Source organism: Saccopteryx bilineata, chromosome 11, assembly GCF_036850765.1.
Source record: "Saccopteryx bilineata isolate mSacBil1 chromosome 11, mSacBil1_pri_phased_curated, whole genome shotgun sequence".
NCBI classification, from domain to species: Eukaryota; Metazoa; Chordata; class Mammalia; order Chiroptera; family Emballonuridae; genus Saccopteryx; species Saccopteryx bilineata.
The window spans coordinates 34,662,986-34,688,637 of record NC_089500.1 but is presented as its reverse complement, the minus strand read 5'-3'; the positions used below and the strand labels follow the sequence as shown (position 1 = coordinate 34,688,637).

Below are 25,652 nucleotides of genomic sequence, written 5' to 3'. Positions count from 1 at the left end.
GCTGCTGACAGAGCCTCACAGCTCTGTTAGAGCTGCTCCTGGTCTTCTCAGCCAGATGTCAGCATGAGGCGTTCGAGAACGAAATGGGGCACCTGGAAATGAATTTTCTCCTTGCTGCCTGTCAAAGCCTTGAAAATATTTATGCCATTTACAAAGCACTGGAAATGTTTGTGCTACGACCAAAAGAAAAGAGGGGGTAAAATTGCAAGATTTCAGCTCCTGTCTCACGTGGGCTCTGTGCCAGGGGCAGCTGCCAACAGAGACATAAAATGCATATCCTATGCGCAGACATTTGAAATTTGTTCATCACATTCTTCTTCTCCACAGGAGTCACTATGCTGCTATCAGTTGTTATGTACCTTGAGGTATAAAATTCTTGTACCATGGCTCTGAAAAGCATTTTAATTGCATTTTTATTATAACAGCATTATTTCATATTTTTCAAAATGTTGGTCTTTCCAGAATGGTAAAGGGTTACATCGAAGGGCCTCAGATTATGCATTTAATGTTCCCATTTATTTTTAAATTTGTTTAAATCTCTTCCCTCATGTCAACAGGGATCTGTTACTTATGGCTAGTGTATCTGTGTCCACTTTTTTCTTATTTACTAGTTCTAGTTTGCTTATTAGAACCAACTCTAAAATAAAAGTATATAGATTTTGGGTGAGTTTTTGGGCTTTTCTACACATTATCTATGTTTAGGGAGCAGATTCTAACATTTATGGTGCCTACTTAATAGTACATTGATGTACTATTTTGCTACCTTCCTTCCATGTTCTTAAATGTTTTCCAGATATTCATGGGAGTTGAGTAAATTAAGTGTAACTGTATCTATTTTTCTTAAGTAGAGTTACATTTAAGAATTCCATCATCACAAAGTCAAACATAGTTGTTTAATTTCTATTTATTAATGATGTATTTTTAAAGAAATGCAGCGTTGTGATACGCCTGGTTAAATGGAGGGGAGTGATTGGGAAAGTTACTAATGTGACCATAGCCCTCTGGTTAGACTGCTCTAGGGATGAGAGGTCATGTTGACAGTCCTCTCCCAAATAGTCCTCCACATTGCCTTGCATCCTAGAAAAGAGGAGATAGGGTTTGTAATTTATCCTCATTCCAGATCTGGCTTTAAAGTAACACCATGTGTCTTGGGTAACCTGGGAGTTCTTTTATTCTCTGTGCCAGTTAGAGCTCCTGTAGCATTTACCTCACTGTACTGTAATTTTGTTCTTATGCATCTTCCCACCAGTCTGTGAGAGCTTTCAGGGCAGATACCTAACACTCCTGGCATTCAAGAGATACTCAATAATTATTTGTTGGGTAAATAATCTTTCTCAAGATGCTAATTTGCTGGAGCCTAGAGCTGACTTTGGCTTACATTTAGAGTTAGATGCTTCTTGTGTTTTTCATCCTTTTCAATAGTTTGTTTAAATCAAAAGGAATCTAACAGTTTTGTGGGAATCCTATTAAATACATGCATGCTATTAGTCTCCAGCAGGTCCTCTATGAACAAAGAACATTATATACTGTTGCTGGTTTTCAAACACTATTAAGTGTTGCTGGTTTAAACTTGTAACATATAATAAAAATACACTAGTATGATACTTTTGGAAAAGCTAATGTGAGTATTTGTGTTCACTATATGTGATACTGATAATTGATTTGAGATGAAATTCTTGACATCTTAGGCTATCTTTTTTCTTTTCAAGTGATACTTTAAATTGCGTTCTTTTCATGTAGATAAACAGAGGGTATCTTTTCTGTATCGTATTATGTGTATCTTGTTCATGTTATTGATGAGATGAGTAATGTATGATTAAATTCTATTTGAAAAGCCATACTAAAATAAGTACTTTCCATGTGGTTTTAAACAGGTATACAAATATAATAAATTGTCAGAAGGATAAATGGTTTTATTGAAAAAATATTAATAATATCATGGTCTGATTTCCTGGAATTGGTTTTTTGATGAAAATATATTTTGATAAGTTTTAATTTCCTTTGTTCTAATAGCATAGAAGATTTTATCAATACAGTTTTACATTGGTCCATATATAGTATATATTTGCTCTTACTGATTCTGAAAAATTATTTTCAGGCTTCTGTTACTTTGTGTTTATGAGTTGTCAACAATTGATAAAACATAGCAGTATGAATGCTTTTCAGATGATCAGAATCTTATAATCAGTCAAATAGTAGTGTTGCTTGTATAGAGGGGATAAAAAACGTGCATATTCCAGTCTGATGCTTTGTGAATGGTTAATATGCCTGCTGGGACCCTTGGCTAAATACTCCTGCTTCCTCAGAGAGTTAGCGTGCTGATGTAGAATATAGTCTTGTCTGCAGTGATTAAAAATATTTGTAGAAAAAGAGGAGTAATTCCAGTTACCATGGCTTGGCTGACTTTTGGAGTTGTCTTAATTCTGCTTTTCTGTGTTTTGTTTGCTTATTCAGAAGTGATCGTTTCTTTACAAAGAAGACTGAGGGATTTTTGATGCCTGAAAATATGGTTTTCTCTGCTCATACAATTGTTAAATTTATACTTAAAAAGAAATGTGAGCTTGGTATAGTGACACATCTGGGTCGGAAGGTCAAGGAATGAGACTTGTAGCTCTAACTGGAGAGAGCGGAACAGCTGTTCATCAGTGAGGCATAATTTCTTATGTGTTGAGCATTCTCATTACAAGATACCCACCATTAATGTAGCATGAACTGTGATATGGCTCTTATATTATTTGATAATAAGTAAATAGTTTTTTAATGGAGGTGAGGCAGTCATAAAACAAAGGCAGAAAGAGCTCACACAAAGCAATAGAAAACCACATTTGGATTTGGGGCAGGGCAATCAATATTTATGAGGTATATTTCTACAATATTATAGTTGCCTTTAAAAAATCTATGTTAGACTTTATCAACCATTTACAGAGCAGCAGCCTATAATTACATATCACAGTAGGGACATTTGGAAAGGTTTATAACAATCTCTGTTGTGTTTAGTGTTGTGTTTAGTGTTTACTCAGAATATGAACATATTTTTGATTTTGCCATGTGGAACAAGCAATTGACAATCTAAGATTTGGTAATTATTCTGGTGTCAAGGAAAACTTTTTGTTCCCACTGATAATTCTGACAATAAATTTATTTTTAGCTACTTGTCTTAAGGCTTTGCATGATTTCTGTTTTTTAATCTATGTTATGATATGCTGAAATTAGGATCTCCACTGGACAGTGGTTTATTAAAGATGTTGCATTTTTCTAGGGGAATAGAAAATTCTATTGCCATGTACAGTGACAAACAATAAAATTTCTTGGCACTTCTTTCAGCGAGATTTACGTTTCTAATTAGTGCTATAGGAGATGATTCTTTCTTGTGGCTGAAATGTTTTGTCTAGAGATAAGAAAGAAACACAAATAATTTCTGCTGCAGAATCAATTCTTATCTCCAGACTCCATGTTGACATCTATCCTTTCTTACTGAAATGGTGGTCTGGTTTTTGGTGGGGCATTTTAAAATTACAGTGTTAACTCATAGTGTCATTCCTGCCATTTGCTAACATTTAATCCCCTCATTGTATAAATGGTGTGCACAGTCAGCTACTTAGAAAGGAATAATGAGACAATGGTGTTATTAAACGGAAACATAGGGCCATCTGGATATATTTATTTGTGGAATAGGTGTGTACATGAATGTGTATAAACACGCCTTTAGAATAAACTATCTATCTCTTAGTTGACAAAAATTTTACTTATCATCATCATTACTCAGATTAGAAATCTAAATCTGGCCCTGGCCGGTTGGCTCAGTGGTAGAGCATTGGCCCAGTGTGTGGAAGTCCTGGGTTTGATACTTGGCCAGGGCACACAGGAGAAGCACCCATCTTCTTCTCCACCCTTTCCCCTCTCCTTTCTTTCTATTTCTGTCATCTGTTCTGACGGCCAAGGCTCCACTGGAGCAAAGTTGGCAGGCACTGAGGATGGCTCCATGGCGTCTGCCTCAGGCACTAGAATGGTTCTGGTTGCAATGGAGCAACGGCCCAGGTGGGCAGAGCATTGCCCCCGAGTGGGCTTGCCGGGTTGATCCCGGTCTGGCATGTGTAGGAGTCTGTCTCTCTGCCTCCCTGCTTCTCACTTCAGAAAAATACAAAAAAAAAAAAAAAAAAAAGTAAAGAAAAGAAATCTCAATTAGAGCCATTTCTCTTTTCTCCCTTACCCCCATGGCCATGTGGGTCTTGGCCAGTGTTAGTTCTATTTCCTAAATATATGTTCTTTTCTTTTTTGGTTTCCTTACTCTTTGCCATTCATTTTTTTTCCACTTATAACTTCTCTTTTATTTTATTTATTTATTTATTTATTTATTTATTTATTTATTTATTTTGTATTTTTCTGAAGCTGGAAACGGGGAGAGACAGTCAGACAGACTCCCGCATGCGCCAGACCAGGATCCACCCGGCATGCCCACCAGGGGCGACGCTCTGCCCACCAGGGGGCGATGCTTTGCCCCTCCGGGGTGTCGCTCTGTTGCGACCAGAGCCACTCTAGCGCCTGGGGCAGAGGCCAAGGAACCATCCCAGCGCCTGGGCCATCTTTGCTCCAATGGAGCCTCGCTACAGGAGGGGAAGAGAGAGACAGAGAGGAAGGAGAGGGGGATGGGTGGAGAAGCAGATGGGTGCTTCTCCTTTGTGCCCTGGCCGGGAGTCGAACCCGGGACTTCTGCACGCCAGGCTGACGCTCTACCACTGAGCCAACCGGCCAGGGCTATAACTTCTCTTTTAAAGGGGTGATATTGGTTAATAAGATTATATAGGTTTAAAGTGTACAACTTTATAATAAATCGTCTGCACATTGCATTGTATGTTCACAATCTAGAATCAAGTCACCTTCTGTCACCATATATTTAACCCCTTTATCTTTCATTACCTCCCTTCACTCTCCCTTCTCTCTTGTAACCACTATATTATTATTGTCTGTGTCTGTGAGTTTGTATTGTTTGTCTTGTTTATTTGTTGTTTTTGATTTTATATCCAACATATCAGTGAAATTATATGTTTCTTGATTTTTTTAATCTGATTTATTTTTCTTAGCATGATAGTTTCAAGATCCACTCATGATGTTTCAGGTGGCAGTATTTTACCTTTTCTTATGTCTGAGTAGTATTCCATTGTACAATATATATGCACCACATCTTCTTATCCAGTCCTCTTTCAAGGACATTGGTTGTTCCCATATCTTGGCCACCATGAATGCTGCAGTGAACATAGGGTACACATATCTTTATAAATAAATGTTTTCAAATTTTGAAGGTAGATACTAGACTCCTTGCTATTTGTCACCATGCACGAAAGTGGTCATTTAAAATTTCTTAACTATATAGATTAACACACTATATTCCTAGCTGGTCTCTTTAAAAACATTCTCCCCCTTATAACTTCTTTCTTTTTTCTCATAAACTACCACTTATATCAATAGTAGGATTTCTTATTAACTGATAAGTCCCAAAATTGCAACTAGTAAACTATGAGTTGAAAGATATTGTCGGTTGTACTTCTGGTGATAATTAGATAAGATTGGTATGATACTTTTTTCCTAGTGAGATGATGAGTATGGGATAGTCTGATAGTGCAGGACTTATGATATGAATAATAAAAGCATAAATTATACCTTACAATTAGATGAAATTTTTGAATTTCCAATCTGGTAATTTTTTTATACATTTGGTTCCTTCCAAAATATGTCACGTATTATTATGTTGTTGATTTATGTTATATGCTTTTTTTTTGTTTAGAATTAATTAGTTTTAAGTTAGTGGGTATAAAACTTGTATGTAAGAATTCATAATTTGTACATAGATATCATTACTTGGTTAAAATAATTATGTAATTTGTCAGAAGTCAAACTTTTTACTTAAACTTATTTTTTTTATATTGACAATGTGATTGGAATAATTCTTCAGGGGGATGATAAGATTATATATGACTATGGAAGCACATCCTGAGTTAAAAAATAATTATATGAAACATTACCCTATGAGGTCAGTTTTGAACTCCTTAGCACATCCTAATCAGTCTGGACTTGGGTTACTTAAAAGCCTTTATGTTCAAGAACCCGGAATTGCAGCCACAGTTGACTACTTGCTTTCATGATGGGATTTCTCCCATCATCTTCTCATGATTTGGGAAGTAGAAGTAGAGCCCCATGAGGCATTCATGAACTGTCTTATGTGTGTATGTGTTGAGGGTATGTGTAGTTACACACACTCACATACACTCTATAATCACATTGGTCCATAAGAGGCTATATATAAGATTGGATTACTGTTTGGAGAAGAAGCACTTTTCAGAAAGAATGCCTCACACTAATAATATAATCAATTTGGAAAAGGACTTTTTCTGGTTTTCAGATTGAAGTCTTATGTGATTGGCTTAGCCTGTTCAGGCTGCCATAATAAAACACCATAGATGGGATAGCTTAAACAAAGGAAATTTATTTTCTCACATTTCCAGAGGTTAGAAATCCTTTATCAAAGTTCAGCAGGGTAGGTTTTGGGTGAGGCTTCTCTTCCTGGCTTATAGATGACCAGCTCCTTGCTATGTCCTCATGTGGCCTTTCTTGGGTATGTGCGTGCAGAGAGAGTGAACTCTTTGATAGCTCTTCTTATAAGCAGACTGCTCCTATAATATCATAGCCCCATGCATTTGACCTCACACAACTGAAATAATTTCCTTAGAGGCCCCATCCCCAATATAGCTGCACTAGTAGGTAGGGCTTCAACATATGAGTTGGGGGGGGTGCAAAAATTCAGTTTACAACAGTGACTCAGAATTTGGAACTTTACATTTCCAGAATTCATGGCCTACCATAAGAATGTTTTTAGAGCCTGACCAGGTGGTGCACAGTGGATAGAGCATTGGACTGGGATGCCGAGGACCCAGGTTCGAGACCCTGAGGTTGCCAGCTTGAGCGCAGGCTCATCTGGCTTGAGCAAAAAAGCTCACCAGCCTAGACCCAAGGTTGCTGGCTTGAGCAAGGGGTTACTCTGTCTGCTGAAGGTCCACGGTCAAGGCACAGATGAGAAAGCAATCAATGAACAACTAAGGTGTCGTAACAAAAAACTGATGATTGATGCTTCTCATCTCTCTCTGTTCTTGTCTGTCTGTCCCTATCTATCCCTCCCTCTGACTCTCTCTCTATCCCTGTAAAAAAAAAAAAAAAAAAAAGAATGTTTTTAGAATTGTTAGTATGGGATTCATCTTGGAAGGTATCTCATAACAATATGCTTAATATTGTATTGTGCTTCCATTTTTACATACTCCTAGTATATGTTTTCATATGTTATTTCTAACATAAAACAATAGAATACTTGGGTTGTTTTGTGTTAAAAAATAATGTGTATATTCACATAACAGAAATTGATTTGGATTTTATTTGAAGCCTTTGGTAAAAATAGCTGTGGTGACTGCATATCACCCTTGAGGCATCAATATTCACTAAGGTATGCAATTATAGCTATGAAATGGCCATTTTTTCATACGCCTTTTTATTTTGTCAAGCTTTCTTTCTCCATTCTTCCAAATAATTGAACAAAAAGGTAATTTAGGCGATTTTAGCTTTATCAAGATCTAGGTATAATTTACTACCGAAATACTGCACTCTCTATAAATATTTCAGTGCAGAAATAGAAGCAGAAATGGATATAAAATTACATTGTATGTGAGCCTTTTTAAGGAGCCTGAGCAGGTGAAAATCTTTGGGGAGGAATAGGCATTTCACTGGGGTGATAATATTTCATTTTTTCCCTAAGTGGTGCTTTTCTCTTTATCTTTTCATTTCATTGCTTGCACTCTTAATTGCCACATGCTTAAATAATTTTAGTTTTGCTTCGTTGTTTTGAACTTGACAACATAATTCAAATGCAAAACAGTTGATATGCTGACATGGGGACTTCTTTTTATAGTTGATTTGTTTTTAGCAGAATAAAAATTACATTTTGTTATACCAGATTTTCTAAAAGCTACAGTGCATAATTCCTAAGAACAAGTTTTAGTTTTTTCAGGACAATTAAGGACTATTTAACCTACATTCCCTGAGATGCCTATACAAAATCAAATTGATATTATTGACTGGGAGTCTTTGTGAAATTTAGGTAATGGCTATTAACATTTTTTTTAAAGTTCAGGTCTGTTCTGGGTGCTGTGTGAGGCTTTTATCTGCTCTCTCTTCGGTCCGTTGGTAATCATCCTCTGGCCAGGTTCACAGTACTCAGGTGTGCAGGTACAGAGCTTTGCCAGGTACTTAGTAGTCAAATTAAAGGATGTCAGAGAAATGAAAATAAAGTTGTGGAGATACAGATATTATAAAATGAAGTGAATCAATTAAATATTGTACCTACTATGCTCACTGTGTAAGATACTGAGGGTTCTGTGGGAGCTTTAAGGGCATGTATTCATTGCATTAACATTTATTAAGCACATGCTTCGTTCTTGAGCCTGGAAGCGTTGCTGGACTAATAAAATGTGATCCCTGCTTTTGATGATTTCACAGCATGGCCACAGACCATTCTTCCCTGCATCATTTCATTGGGTCTTTTAACTGCTCTCTGTGAAGCCTGTTTTCAGCCTAGTGAATAGTGACTTTTTAATTTTTATTTTTATTTAAAAAATTTTAAATTTATAAATTTCTAAATCCTCTCTTGAATTTTTAATAAAATATCTTATTTTCCAACATGCCAAGAAGTGGTGTCTTTCCATCACAAATATAAGACATCTTTGTTTTCAGATTAGCAAAGATCATGTTGGAATCCTGCTATATTTCCACCCTATTGAGGAAAGTGCGGAATCAGGAACACAAATAGTACTATTTGGAATTACTTAGAGCAGATTTTTGTGATCACTTCTTTTATCCATCCTTAATATTGGAAGTGTTAATTTTTTTTTAAAAAAATAGAATTTACTTATTTTAAACCACATTCTTTTGAGTCAGCCACTTACAACTTTCAATTTTCAAAGTTTTATAAATTAGAAAACTTTTAGACATTATGCCAGTCATTAATTTATCTGGCATAATGCTGAGATGCCATGATTTATCCAGTATGCCAAGCAACTTAATGAGCACAGGCTGATGATTAAAAGAGTACCTAACATTTCTGATCATTAACTTAAATTAGGCCCAGTGTTAAGGCCTTTACATGAATTACCTTCTAAGAATCTTTGAAGTGGGTGGATACTATTATATTTCCCATTTTACCGATATGGAAACCAAGGCGATTTATCCACCTGGCAAGTTACAAGTCTAGGGTTTGATGTCTGTTTCAGAACCAATTACACTTGACCTTTTAAAATACTTATTTTATGATCCTAATAAAATTTTAATTAAGAAAAGAATTGGTTATATAATTCTATTAAGTAAATTCTTCCATCCTCTTCGACAGCTTCTCTGGCCTAATTGTTGAGTACCTTATGTATTACAGATATTAAAGACTAGCTTGCAGATTTAAGTATGTTGAGACTCTTTCAGTTTATAGCCTGATTGTAAATAGGATTAAAGGAGAAAATTTTTTATAACCCATTTAGACTAGGAGGACTCAAAGCCTCAGATGAACTTTGTATGCTTGTCACTATGAGGAGTATAACTGTGAGCTAAGATCTGGGCTTATGGACTGCAGTAAGACATATTTGTAATGTCTCTTCTCACTGTTGTTTTAGAAGGTAATGCAGGGCGAGTGGAAAGCATTCCTCGGATAATGGAAGAACCAAGGACTTCATAGGGGCTCTTAATTTAAAGTTTGGCTGTTGATATTGGACTTACAGTGAAACTTGTTTCAGGGGAACTCACTAACTGTGACAAGTCAGCGCAAAGTTGCTAACAAAATGTAGCTAGTCCAAAAGGCAATTTTAGAGGGTGGCAGTTACCACATTTGTGAAAAATAAATGGAACTGACTAAATCGTGCTGAGGTGGAGGTAGGGGAGGCTAAGTTAGTAACATTGTTCTCCTTTTAGGAGATGCATAGGGAAAGGAAAGGAAGCCCAAATGCATAAGTGAGTCTAATTGTAGAAGTAGCATTACTGCATCTTTAAGGAGATGTTCTTAAGGAGAGCATAATCAGCTATACTTGACTTGGTATCTTAACCACTTCTCCATCCTTCCTCATCACATCTATTCATTGTATTCCCACCAAGAGATATAAAAACACTCTCTTTTTCAAATTTTTACAGAAAACAGGTGTAAAATTGTCAGGTAGAGCACGTTCTCCTTTAGGCCATGGTGGCTAGGAGAATTCATGACTTCGTTCTTCTGTAGCATGTCTGTATGAAACACAACAATGTGTACAAGGATTATTATTTATTTTGTTGCTTAATTTATGTTTATTGAAGGTGACCTGCCAGTTGCTACATATATAAAAAAAATGGCATTCATGAAGATTTGTTGGAACAAGTTGTTGCTTGTGGGATGGTTTCAACAATAGCTCAAATGTTACATTTTTTCAGTTTTCAGATTAGCAAAGATCATGTTGGAATCCTGCTGTATTTCCACCCTATTGAGGAAAGTGCGGAATCAGGAACACAAATAGTACTATTTGGAATTACTTAGAGCAGATTTTTGTGATCACTTCTTTTATCCATCCTTAATATTGGAAGTGTTAATTTTTTTTAAAAAAATAGAATTTACTTATTTTAAACCACATTCTTTTGAGTCAGCCACTTACAACTTTCAATTTTCAAAGTTTTATAAATTAGAATGTATGTTAGATATACTCTTATCTTTTCTCACTGAGAGTGATAGGGAATTGTGAAATAGTGTCTATAGAATTTTGAGTAGTAGCAGATCATTTTCAAATTTTAAATGCAGTCTTTCTCTGAACTAGTTTTTAACCATCTGGTCACTGAAGCAATTCCTAACCTTTATTAGAAGTGTTTCTTGTAATAAGAGAGTAGTGCGGGATGAATAATTCCTCATAACTGTGGAATCACACCTTTCAGGAATAGTTTATACAAGGGGCCATTTGCTGGAGTCATTACTATCCCAATTTTAAGCCATGCTTTTGAAAATTTATTTGAAAGTAAGCTTCTTTAAAAAGGCATTCAGAACAGCTTTACTACACTGTGGTACAGTCTAAGATGTGAATGACGTTCAATTCAACTATAGCATATTGTTTCTGGTAAGGACTTTACAGATCATATCGTCTTAAACTTTTATTTTACATATTAATAAACTAAGACTTAGAGAAGATGAGTTGTCCACCATAATAGAGTTAGTAAATGTTTGACTTGTTTTTAAACTTAGAAGAGACAGATCATTTCAGAATTTGAGATGAATGTGCAAAAACCCAGTAGTAAGGAAAGGCCATACTGTACAAAAAAAAAAAAAAAGGTAAACCTTCTATTCTAAGGTATTATTAGAAGGGACATGTCTCTCAATTGATTTTCCTGACACGATGGGTTTTTATTGAGCTAGTCACCCTCTATTACCTTATTTTATTTGTCTTCATTAGTACATACTTGTACCGCTATAGGCAGGTGTTAGAGGTAGAAGAGAGATTGTACTATAATGTATATTTCAAATGGTGACCTAATATTCTTGATTCTGACGGCATTGACTTCTGTTGTCATTAAGACCTTGCCCGAAGGAGGGCAATGATAATAGGGGAAGCACTTGAGGCTGCCTTACATTCTTGCCTCTGTGGGCTGTAGAGAGCCAGGGAGCTCAGTAAGACACTTAGATAATTTTAATCAATGTGATTATTCCATTTATTCTTTGGAGTGTTTATAAAATGAGGTAATACGGGAAAGAAAGGAATAGATTTGCCTCCAGACAGTTGCGTGCAAACAGGTCATCCAGTACCCATTGTTCCCTTTTCAGAATTTTCCCTTTGGACTCTTTCAGCCCATTCTGTTTCTTCACTCACACTGAGATAATAGAGTTATGTTTACTTATTAAATTTTCCTCTATTATTTATAGAACATAAAATGGATAACAATTAAATATTTAATGTAATCACAGTACAATTGAGTAGTCTGACATGTTCAGTGGGTAAATAAAAACATGGTCAACTAATGTGAACGTAGAGCAAAAATATAATTTTCATTTATTGATTTTTTCTTTTTTGGTATTAATAACTCATTTGGCTTTTCTTTATAAATGGATCTTTAATATATCAGTACAGGATGGACCATATGTAGTGATAATTTTATGACTTAATTAAGGTTAAAACCAATACAATAAGGAGCTATCTAATACTTTTTTTTTTGTAGTGAATTCATGGTATACTGTTTTACTCTTCACTTACAATGTCATAATATTGATGTTTGATCTTTCCACTACATAGAGTGGTTACATAGATTAAAATTTAAAAATAAATTTGAAAGTCTATTACAATTGTATATTGCTGGTTATATTAAATGCTTTGCAATTAGTGTAAATATTTTCAGATTATTTCCTCAGGCTTTAAGAATTGAGAACCAAGAAATTACTTTTAATTTGTATTTGCTTTATAGCATAGCCTATTTACATAAGCGAATGTACATGTTTGCATGGGTATCATGGAGTCTGAAAATAAATGGTTAAATCAAATAAAGATTCATTGCTCATTGCATGAACTCAAGGTAAAGAGTCCAAGGAATGATGAGATTACTTTGCACTATCAGGACATCTAGGCAGCCAGGGTCCTTCTGTCTGTTGCTCTGTTATTTTTAGGGTTTTGTCCTTATTCCCATCACCTAATATGGCTAGCCACTAAATCCATGAAGTAGGGGCATATGTACTTCCTTTATAGATGCGTTCTGAAAGTTCAGTGCATCAGTCTTCCTATGTTCCATTGGTCAGATAGTTACACTTAACTGAATGGAAAGCTGGGGAATATAGTTTGTTGTGGGAGTCATGTCCCAGCTAACAGGTGGGAATCTTAACTTAGAGAAAGGTAGTTATGGAGAACAACTGCCAGTCTCTCTGCTGTATATATATTCAAATTAAATCTCATGTTTGGGCTTGATTTGGATTAAATATGTATTGTCACTTTTGTAAAAAGAAATGTCTGTCGGCCCTGGCTGGTTGGCTCAGTGGTAGAACGTCAGCCTGGCGTGCAGAAGTCCCGGGTTCGATTCCTGGCCAGGGCACACAGGAGAAGGAGTGTGCCCTGCTTCTCCACTCCTCCCCCTCTCCTTCCTCTCTGTCTCTCTCTTTCCCTCCTGCAGCAGAGGCTCCATTGGAGCAAGGATAGCCCGGGCGCTGGGGATGGCTCCTTGGCCTCTGCCCCAGGCACTAGAGTGGCTCTGGTCACGACAGAGCGGTGCCCGGAGGATGGGCAGAGCATCGCCCCCTGGTGGGCAGAGCGTCACCCCCTGGTGGGCGTGCCAGGTGGATTCCGGTCGGGCGCATGCGGGAGTCTGACTGTCTCTCCACGTTTCCAGCTTCAGAAAAATACAAAAAAAAAAAAATGTCTGTGAACGTATACTTGATTTTATGCAAATATTCCATATATTTCTGTAGTCTTTCTCATTCTGCTCAGCCTGTAATGACCTTCACCATTTCTTGTCTTTCACTTCCTACCTCCAAAGCCCACTTTCAAGTCAGATAACTCCTTCTCAGTGAAGAATTCTTTAACTCTGGCTTTAATGGATCATTTATCCTCGCTAGTCCATTATAACACAATATATGTGTTCCTTTATTGTCGTCTCTAATAAACTCTCTCAATTTTACTCTTGTTATAATAGGACTGGAGTTTCTCTAATCGTAGAGTTTATGACTCATTGATCCTTCTCTTCTCCATAGTGCCATTTATATAATAAGTTTATGATATTTTCTGATTGAGTGAATGGGAATTTGAATTCTAACTCTACTCTGTAATGTAATGTGTCATCTTAGATAAGTCACTCGTCTTTTATTTTTTGTCTTTTCAGTAAAATTGAGGACAATTTTAACTATTATGAAAATAAAATAATTTGAAAAATGTGATGTAAGTTTTAAGATTTGAGATTTTACTCTCTGCTGCATTACTTAGAATTCAGGGAAATTAAGATTGAATAGGTTGTCGATTCAAATTTATATTCTAAGATACTTCATAGTAGTATTTTGGTACAATGATGCCAAAAGGTTCACATCTCAATAAGAAGTATGTATTATTGTTTAATACTTAATTTTTATCTAAAATTTCCTCAGAAGTCAGAAAAGGGATTCTAGTTAGTTTTTGTTCTTGCCTCTGATTCAATGATAAGATTTAAAACATTTTTACTTGATGAATCAAAGCCCAAGATGTTTTTACATGATATCTGCCAATGACTAATGTAGGGACTCCAGTATCAGGTATCTCCCTGATTTAGAATATACCAGTAAATAAATTATTTTTCATTAAATGAGATGCTTTGGGGAGATTGTAATTTAACTCAGAAGGTAATTTAACTCTAGCTAGCTCTCATACTTGGGCCATTTTAGCCTTTTGAATATATAATACTGATGGTAGTATTTCCTCTTTTTCTCATCCTCCAGACTAATAATAGGTGTTAACTTGTAGTATTCTGGCAATACAACCCACTGATTTTCTAACCAAAATGTTTTGGGGGTAAAAGATGTGTCTTAGAGTCCTGTATATTTGTACGGTCATCCAAATTTTGTTTGCAATTTGATTGTAAAGCTTCACATACACAGAATGAAATTTTGGAGAATAGACTGTAGTGAGCAAAACCAGTTTGCTATCTCTGAGAAGGGCTACACTGAAGTATGTAGGTAACAATTAATTACTTGAAAAATTTATGTCATTATTTATGTTCTTCTGTCATTAATGTTCTCATATATTTGAGCTGTATAATATTTATTGAGTATTCAGAGAATTTCTATTAAATTGAAATATTTTTTCTATTAAGCTAAATGTAGGATAGAATACATTTTACTTTTGAGTAGTAACCTGATTTCCAAGATTCTTTTAAACATATATGCTAATGTCTTAGTGTCTGCTGGTTATTACCATGCTGCCACCCTTAATACCTCTTTATGCTTAAGATTCAGATCGTCATCATCTCCCTGGGGAAATGTGCCCCACAATTCCCAGGTATAAATCTAGTTTTGTCTTTCATAGTCCAAGGGAGGATTTTAATATATTTTATCATACTTCTTTTTGTTTATCTGTCTTTCTGTTAACTAAACTCTGAATTCCAGAATAGCTAGTGACATACCATATTCATGTTTGTATATGCTGTGTAGTTTCTAGATTATAACAGACATCTCAGTAAATGTTAATTTGCTTGAAATTCTAAGTTAGACATCTTTAGCTGACATCTGTATAAAGGGTGGTTTGAGGAGACTCTAATATTACTCTACTTCATCAGTCCCTCCAGTTATGCAATAAAGGGCCAATATGCTAACATAAGGACTTAAAACTTAAGAAGGAAATGCACTGTATATTGCTAAGCACCAAGTGGACTGTAAGTTTGAGATAAGAAACCAAGTGATCTATTCCTTCAAGTATAATATTTTCTGAGACCATTGCCTAGGAGATTCATTCATTCTTTGCATTTTCCTTATGATAGATGCATCACTTTTTATAAAATGCAATTAAGTTAGTGGAGAATGTCCAGAAAAACATAGCGAGTATTATACTAAGTATAAATCTCAGGTCCAAACCTGCCTAATAAGGCTTTTGGGTATTTGACATCAGTGGAACAATTGACTTGGGAACCGATGTAAATACTGAGTGGGAAGAGGAGGCTGTGTACCAGATGGACATCACCAATCTTCTTCATTTTGGTACAGACTGACTATAACTGACAAAGAATCAGATGAATCTGGTCATTAGAGCAAGTGAAATTGAGAATAGAAGACAAAATTATGTTAATTTTAGGTGGAATTATATATGACAGGCAGTCTTATAGAGAGCCATTTCCTTAATGCAAATAAAAATTGGGGATAAGTGCATAGAAAATAATGCTGTAGTGATGTAACCCATTTAATTTTGTTTTAGATATATTCTAGAAATATAGAAATTTAGTGAAATTTTGTGCTGGGATTGAAAGTTTTTGTTTTCAGTATTATATTAGTTTAGGAGAAAGGTGCAAGCAAGAAGTAAATGTATAATCTTTAACATTGTAATGAAGTTCTCAAGAAAATAACAGTGAATTTTCTGAGTAAACTTTGAAAACTCTATATAATGTCTATCACTTTGTTTCTAAAAAGCTTATTCATTAAGAAGTGAGAGGAAATTTGATGTACTTTAAATACATTTGTTCTTGCTCCTTAACATATTATAGATCATGGGGCTTCATTGGTCATTTTTTTATTATTCCTACCATTTGAAGTTATTCATTCAAAGGGTCCTGGCACTGTTGTCATGATTAGCAAGTGCTGTCAGTCTAGAGCTCTGTAATCAGTAGAGAGTCTGATATTGCAGTCAAGGCGACGGTTGTTAGGAATATGAAAGTGGTGTCGCACAGTCTGATTTCGGAAGGAAAAGGCACATTTGCTAATCCAGCAGGGCTTCAAGCATTAATCTGGCTTTGCCTTCCCATAAAGCCAAGGTTTTTCTTTTTCTTTTAAAAATAATATTGGAATAGTTTGATCCTGTATACTGAGTGTAGAAGATTAGCCTTGGAAACCAATTTGTGTTTTCTCTCTTCCCTTCAGGACAAAGTATGTTCCAATTGGGACCGCCTCAACTACCTTACCAGGCAGCACCAGGTCTTCATATGCTTTCAGTTTACCTCCTACTATGGGAAGGATCTTTCCTTGAATGTTCATATTTTCACCTTGAGAAGGATATATATATATACATATATATATATATAGGATGAATTAAGCAGCTGTAATAAATATGACATAGAAGAAGAGTGGTTTGTGGGAGTTTTACTATATATACACATATATAATATTTTCCAGTCTGGTTTCAGACCCCGGCATGGCTTGGAGACAGCGTTGGTGTGTATGAAGGATCTTCCTCGAATGAAGGATTTGGGACAACTTTCCATGATGATTATATTAGAGCCTCAGCTGCTTTCGTGTTGGTCATGAGGTGATGCTGAACCGAATGCTTGAACTAGCAGGAGTGGCTGGGATTGCATTGGAGTGGTTCCATTCATTCCTTCCGGGTAGGTACCAGCTAGTGATGTTGGGTGAAAATGGACATTGAGGGTCTCCCTGTATGGAACCCCAGAGTTGTCACTCATTCCCCTGTTCATGTTTAGTGGGTTTGAGAAGACAACTGGACACCTGAAGGCCAGGCAGTGTGATTTGAATGACTGTGCAGAAGGTTATAAGGGTGATTCCACGATCGATGTTGCACACATCTGCTATTTCTGTTTCGTCAGTGTGTCAGGGCAGACTAGAATCAAAACTGAGAAAGTGTGATGTGTTGGAAAAGGAAAATTTGGGAGGCCTTGGTGTGCTTGCTAATTTCTCTGTCTGAATTATAGTTTGTGTAAACTGTGGCCATATCTTTTACTACAACTGTAAATACACTTGAAAATCCTACTATCATGTTAGATAGAAATATTTTATTTTCCTTCATAATCTTTCTTGCTAAAGTTGTAGTCTGCTTGTTCACCCTTTTGCTTGGGGCTCTTCTAAGCAAAGTAGCCTGGCTACATTAATATTCTTGTTGGTGATGAGTGATTTTTCCCAGAGAATGTTTTGCTTTATCTTCACAGAAGGTACTTCGTTATTCTAACCCTGTTTTACTAAGAATCAAATTGGGTTGCACTATTAAGGAATTTCACTGCCTCTCCTTCTCCTTACTTAAACTGTTCAGGCATTTTTAAGTTTTTACAGAAAATGTGCTAGAATTTCTTTAATTTTGAACATGTTTTTTTAGAACTTTGATGTCTCTTTGGGCTGTTATTTATGTAATATTATTTTAGTTATTTTCCTTTAGGGTAATAAAAAGCTTGATGAGTATTGAACATGAAGGCAGTTTATGAAATCTAGGAGTAGAATAGAGGTAAAGAACTGAAATGAAGAAACATAGGTGTATGTGTCTGTAAATATCATTAGAATTGTCTGTTGAATGTCATTTCGGCAAAAGGGCAGGAAACTAACATTTATGCAGTAACTGATCAGTGTCAGGCATTGAGCCAAGCAGTTTCTATTTTTTAACTAATTTAATCCACACAGTAACATTGAAAGTAGGTGCTATTTCTTCATTCTGCAGATGAGGAAATCGATGTCGAGAGAAGTTAGGTATCTTGTTAATATCACACAATTATAAGTTGAAGATCTGTTATTTGAGCCTGGGTCTGGCTGATTCCAGAGCTCAGTCTTTCCATCATAGTCAAATGTTAAGCCACAGGAAAATGTTAAACTTGAAGTGGCTGTCCCAAAAGGGAAAAAAAGAAGAAAAAAGGAATGCCTATTAGAAGGCATGAGCAAATCAAAGAGGAAATGAGAAGTATAGGCATATACTGTACTGGCATATGTTTCTTTTGAAAATTTCCAGTTTTCTTAAAACTCAGTTTAAGAAGTCAAGTGATGAAAGGAACAATTTGGGATCATCAGAGATTTATCATGTAAGGGATTAAATAGGTTTAGAAGTTCAGATTTTATCTCTTTGTTCATTCACTGTTTTGAAAATGAAGTAATGAGACCCCCACATTTGAACCCAGGAACAATAAGGATCAGTGTATGGAAGTCAATCGGGTAGTTAGTAATTATTAGCATTTGAAGACCAGTATTAAGGGTTTACTGTTTATGAAAGCTTTTTTAAAAAATTTGTCTATGTGGAACCTCCACTTACCGATGTCTTTCATGTATAACACGGTGCTTGTGACTAAAAATGGGGCAACTTTTATGTGTTCTGCTAAAATATTAACATATCTGGATTAAATTCTTGTTTTCTTTTATCTTTGTATGTTTGAATCAATATTATCAGTTTTCCTTTTTTATATTGCTGGGAAGCTGTCTCCCATAATCACAATAGTATTATTTCAGGTATAGCCAGAGAGAATGTTGTTTCATTGGTTATAAACTGACATGTTGCAATAGAAAGGTACTATGTCACATATTAAAGTTGTTACTGCTATCCTAACATGATGTACTGTTATTAATTATGGTAACAGTACCTTAGAAAACACCCTTCCCAAAGAAGTTAAGCTATTTAATGGTAATGATTTTCAACTTCACTGCTATTTTTTATCTACTAGCAGCTCATGAAGCAACAGTCATAATTGAATTCATCACCTAAGATTTCCTGACTTAGCTTAAGTGAAATATCGATTTTGTGGAATTAGGTGGCAGGTGCATCGAGGAACTATTTCCTGAAAGCCTTAAGTGGCTATATAAAACCTCAAGATTTTAATTCAGGTCAAATGAGTAGATTGGAATTGTGCTTACTTAAATAAGATGGTTGCCAAATGTCCAGAAGCCATTATATTGCAAGTTTTGTTTTTTTATACATTATAAAATGAAGGCAGAAAAACATATCTCTTATTGTTACATAGACATAGATAGTTTTCTATAATTTTAGCAGCTGCTTAATCATTTACCATTTAGTTAGCTGATTAAATAGGGCTCTAGTTTTTTAAAAATTTTTTCTTGAATTATTTCCTTGGCTCCCAAATTCTTTTTTTTTTTTTCACCCCGATTCCATTTACATACTGTTCATCCATTTTGTAATTGGAGTTGTCTGGAGGGGTTTCTGTGTGCCTGGTTGGAACATCGGTTTTACTGTAAAATAATGTGTAGAGATCTTGTTTTGTCTAAAGATACATTTCTCCCCATGGGTCATCAAAATGCGCATTTTTTCCTAAGGAAGATGTTATTTTTGTAAAACAGAGGTATACATATATAACATATTAGTGGCATTTCTTTTGGAATTTATTAATATGTATGTGTGTATAATTTTATGGTTTTCCAAAACCATTATCTTGAAACCATATGATTTATTATTTTCTTTTTACATTTGCATTGATCCTAGCCATTCTTACCTTAATTTTACTGTTTTATTCTGTATGGAAGGGTGTTAATATGGCTTGTAGCAAACACAAGCATTTCTGCAGTTCCTGCTCCCAACTTATGCCTCTCCTGAATTCTGTTTCCCGGAGGGTGATATGAAAACAAGAACTGAGCGTATTAAATTTTCTTTAGGTCTACTGCCAGATTGTTGGGTGTATATTTAAGTGTCGCTAATAAGTTTGAGGAAGTGAAGGATGCTTAAATTCTCTGGTCTTAGTATCCTTTTCCTTTCTCAAAGCACATTGTTTCTATAAGAGATCTTACCTAGAAATTAGACCTTTTGTAAAGTTTGTTTTTACTTTTACATTTCTATCTGAATTTTGTAGATGTATTGGATCTCGTCCCAGGTAACTGGTCTTTGAATTACACAAAACTTCTACTTTACGGTGAAAAGTTATTTTCATTAAATAACTGTTAGCCTTCTAATCAAAGCAGACAACTACCACTGAACATGCTGCCTTGAAAGAGTGTAAGTGGACAGAGAAAGAGGAGAAAGAGGGAGGCAAGGAGAAAGCTAAATTCAGTTGACATTTGTCCTGTGGTATGAATGCCAATCTTAACAGTTTTAGTTGGTGAAGTTAATTTTAGACATTTCCTTTATCAAACATTTAAAGGTAAAATTTCTCCCATAGCCAGCAAAACTCTGAGCTGAATTCTTTTGACATTCTGCTGACCAAGGAATTTCCAATGAGCAGTATCAGTCTTTTGCAGAGAAGGGGTAGGAGGATGAATGGGAAATGAAGTAAATGGACACGGGAGCTCTTCCTTTCTTGGTGAACCAAAAAGGTTCATAAAAATGCTAAATGTTTATCAAACATGTGATGTGTTAGTTATGTTTATATTAAAGAAGATACAAATATCATTGCACATTTAAATATGAAAAGTCGTACCATTGGAGAAAAAATTAGAATTCAAATCTACCACGTCAATTCTCCTTTGACAGGGTAATGACATTTCAGAGTTAGATGTTGTAAAATAAACTATGAGGGAAAGACAGGCATAATTGACTGCATGGCATTTTATGTATCTGCATATTAAACACAAAACATTAAGTGGCATTGGAAAAAATGTTTTTAGCTGATATTCTAGAGCAGAGGTCCCCAAACTACGGCCCGCGGGCCACATGCGGCCCCCTGAGGCCATTTATCCGGCCCCCACTGCACTTCCGGAAAGGGCACCTCTTTCATTGGTGGTCAATGAAAGGAGCACATTGACCATCTCATTAGCCAAAAGCAGGCCCATAGTTCCCATTGAAATACTGGTCAGTTTCTTGATTTAAATTTACTTTTTTTTTTTTTTTTGTATTTTTCTGAAGCTAGAAACCGGGAGAGACAGTCAGACAGACTCCTGCATGCGCCCGACTGGGATCCACCCAGCACGCCCACCAGGGGTGACGCTCTGCCCCTCCAGGGCATCACTCTGCCGCGACCAGAGCCACTCTAGTGCCTGGGGCAGAGGCCAAGGAGCCATCCCCAGTGCCCGGGCCATCTTTGCTCCAATGGAGCCTTGGCTGCGGGAGGGGAAGAGGGAGACAGAGAGGAAGGAGGGGGGGGGGTGGAGAAGCAAATGGGCGCTTCTCCTATGTGCCCTGGCCGGGAATCAAACCCGGGTTCCCCGCACGCCAGGCCGACGCTCTACCGCTGAGCCAACCGGCCAGGGCCAAATTTACTTGTTTTTTATTTTAAATATTGTATTTGTTCCCGTTTTGTTTTTTTACTTTAAAATAAGGTTTGTGCAGTGTGCATAGGGATTTGTTCATAGTTTTTTTTTATAGTCCGGCCCTCCAACGGTCTGAGGGACAGTACTGGCCCCCTGTGTAAAAAGTTTGGGGACCCCTGTTCTAGAGGTATTACATAAAGAGATTACTCAAACAATTTTAAAAAATCAACTTAGAGCATTGTAGTCAAAGGATGTGAACAGAGGAGCTCCAACCCATAAAGCAAAGGAATAAACAAATAATCATAGAAGTGCAAGGTAAAGTAAACCATTGAAAATTGTTTAGTTTTCTTAATAAATTAGTTAGTCCATGTACTCACCCCGAATCCAAATAATGCTTCTCGCTTGTATACTACTGGTAAGAATTTAAACCAACACAGCTAATTGTAAGGCCAGTTGGCATTATTTTCATAAGGTCATTACATAACTTAAATTTCCTGAATTAATAATGCTACTTCTGCAAGCCTATCTTAAAGTATTCTTGAATGTAATAAAAAAGTATTATATGCATATTATATACACTTTGATATTCATATCAATGCTATTTCAGTTATAAAGGACCTAATTTAAGTGTTTATTGGTCATACCAGGGGTTCTCAAACTTGGCTGCATAATAGAGTCATTTGGAAAGATATGAGAAAATGCCGCTGCCAATGCCCCACCCAGACATTTTTATTTAATAAGTTTGGAGTTGCCTCAAAGCTTCCATTAAAAATATTCCCCTAAAAGTTCTAATATACAGCCAAATTGAAAACCACTCACTTGAAAAAAATTAATAAGACTATTTTTATTTATCTATTTATTTTGTATTTTTTCTGAACTGAGAAGCAAGGAGGCAGAGAGACAGACTCCCACATGTGCCTGACCGGGATCAACACAGCATGCCCACCAGGGGGTGATGCTCTGCCCATCTAGGCCTTTGTTTCGTTACAACTGGAGCTATAATAGTACCTGAGGCAGAGGCCATGGAGCCATCCTCAGTGCCTGGGCTAACTTTTGCTCCAATGGAGCTTTGGCTGTGGGAGGGGAAGAGAGAAATAGAAAGTAGAGGGGGAAGGGTGGAGAAGCAGATGGGTGCTTCTCCTGTATGCCCTGGCCGGGAATCAAACTCAGGACTTCCATACACTCGGCCGACACTCTACCACTGAGCCAACCGGCCAGGGCCAATAGACTATTTTTAACCATTTGACATATTTATGATGGCTTTAGTATAGAAAGAGTATAATATAAAATGAAATATTATGACCCAACATTTAGATAAATGATCATTTAAAAATGGAAACATAGCAGAAAAATAGAAAAAAATTTTATAAAATTCTCAGTGATGTTATAAGGAGTTGGGATTTTGAATGATTTTTTTTCATTTTTTCTTCAATTGACAGATATTTCATAATGTTCTTATATTGCTTTTTTAAAAGAAAAATTATATTTAAAGAAGGGTACCTGCTGGCAAGGTTTAAGTAATTTTCTACTTATAGGTTATTACTACCTGTGAGTATAGAGATTTATTCTGACTTCTAAAATAATCATATCCTGAAGTTAGAGTCACACCTCATTATTATAATGAAATCCTTCACAGGACTCTTTTTCCCTTTTTTTTTTTTTATCTCAGAAATATTTTCCCTTGTAGTTTTATGACATTTAAAATATAATAAGCTCAAGTCAGTCATTTTTCTCTTCTTTTATTATTTTAAGCTACATCAGTGCCTATCAGTTTTCACCTTTCTAAATACTGCGGATGTGCTGATGGTTCCTCAATGTTTACCTGTGACCCCAACATTAACTCTGTGATTCAAGTGTGTATCTGAATTTTGGGTGCATAACTTTAAGTTAGTGAGTCCAGAACTAAATTCACCATATTTTTTCCAAACCTACCTCTTCTCAAATTGCACATCTTAGTTAATTATTATTACCCCCAGTCCTGAAGCAATCCTAAATTTCTTCTTCTCTCTTGTCTCTTACATCTAGTCAGTTTCTGTTCTTTCAATTTCCTTTTACCCATATTTCTTCTCAGGTATTTCTTGGCACTTTCTCTACATCTCTGCTGTGCCATTGTTGCTCTGGTGAGGTTCTTGTCATCTTCCCTACAGTGCAACACTACCAAACACTAATTGATTTGTCTTTGTCTAGGCATGTCTCAATCTAGATCTGTCCTCATGCTATCCAGGGACAAGGGCATGTCCCTCCTTAAAATCTTCTAGACCTCTACACTGTCTCCTGCATGAAGACAGAGCTCCCTCCCAGGGTATTTGAACTGTAGTGTAAAAGTCATGCACGTGGCCTGGTGCATAACTTCCCTAGGGAATAGGAGCCCAACTTGACTCTCCATCTCACTCATTGCTCTGGAAATACCAAATAACCCTGTTTCTGTGCATCACATTTTAACTCTGCCTTCTTCATGCTGTTCCCTCTACCTGGAATGACCTAGCCACTTCCATTTTGATTAAATTAGATTACATTAGCCAAAATTTAAAGATTGATACTGCCCACCATTTACTAGAATGTGGAAAATAGTTACTCTCAAGGAAAGTTATTTGGAAATAACTATCAAAATTTTAGAAGCATCCTCGTAATCTAAAAATTCTACTTTTTGGAATCTATATCTATACTATAGGAAGAGTAGTATATGTTATTTTAGTTTGTTCTGGTGCTGTAACAGAATCCCGTCGACTCAGTGGCTTATAAACAACAGAACTTTGTTTCACACAGTTCCGGAGGCTAAGAAATCGAAGGTAAGGCACCTACAGATTTGGAATCAGGTGAGGGCCCATTTTCTGGTTCATACATGTCCAGGCTCACATTGAGTACTTCCATGGGAAGTGGGCAGAGCTCTCTGAGCTCTCTTTTATAAGGCCACCAGCCCCATACAGGAAGGGCCTCCATCCTCATGATCTAGTCACCTCCCAAAGGGCCTCTACCTTTCAGTGCCATCACAATGGGGATTAGTTTTCAATGTAAGAATTTTGGGAGGAACACAAATATTCAATCTATAGAATATATTCATATATAAAGAGACTATGTGATTCTTTATTGCAGCACTCTTTTAATGGGTAAACTTAGATACAAACTAAATGTTAAATAATAAGAGAATACTTAAAAATTATGGTATCACATATTTACCCTGTGGGATATTAAGAGCATAGTCTATAGAAAATTAAGAAGAAATAATATTCTATGGGCACTACTCCCAGTCATGTTATTAAGTAAAAAAGCATCCCTCTACCAGTATGCACTAAATGCTCTCATTTGTGTTGAAAATAAATTTAAAATACTGAGCCATAGAGCTGAATATATGCATATATATGAATGCAAATAGAAAAAGCTCTGGAAGAAAGCATGATAAATCTTTAATATTCATTACTTTTGAAGCAGTGGGTACCATTGAGGGGAGGTACTTCTCAACTCTGTATAATATTGTACTGTTACATTTTCTATGTAATTTCCATATGGTTACTTATTTGCTTGCATAAAAATGTTTAAACATTAATATAACTTGAAACAAAGGAGGACTCTGATAGATTAAAGAGAAGCCAAATTGTTGATAAAAGAAGAAAGTCATCAACAATTTTATTTTAGGTTTGGAAAATTTTCAAAATATAGTAAAATAGCAGAGACCAACAACACCAGCTGGAATTAATAACTGTGGACATGTTGTCATACTTGCTTTGAATTTCTTTTAAATAGAGTGTAACAGAAAAAGCTGAAGCTCTCTGACTTCCTTCTTTTCTCAGAGATGATTGGTGTCATAGATTTTCTGTATGCTATTATACTTCAGAATTTTATAGTTTTATTATGAATACATAGGTAAAAGTATATTTTTATAGCTGTAACTATTGGTGAACATTAAGTTTACTGACATTTTTTTTTCCTAAAGCAAATATTGTCTCCGTGAATGTTAGTTCTTCTAGACTCTATACCAAAAGTAGGGTTGCTGAACTGTAGAACATGCACACTTTTTTCCTCTAGATAGTATCAGATGTCTTTCCAAAATGGTTGTGTCAATTTATATTCTTGC

At 35.9% G+C, this 25,652-nt stretch overlaps 1 protein-coding gene across 1 annotated transcript in view; it reads left to right on the top strand.

Moving 5' to 3' along the window:
* The window catches only part of ASXL3 (ASXL transcriptional regulator 3), a 191,991-nt gene that overhangs the window by 42,832 nt on the left and 123,507 nt on the right, over positions 1-25,652 (top strand). The window contains exon 3 of the mRNA XM_066247319.1: positions 17,315-17,317. Within this exon, the coding sequence (XP_066103416.1) occupies positions 17,315-17,317 (3 nt within the window). The remainder of the gene's footprint in view (positions 1-17,314; positions 17,318-25,652) is intronic.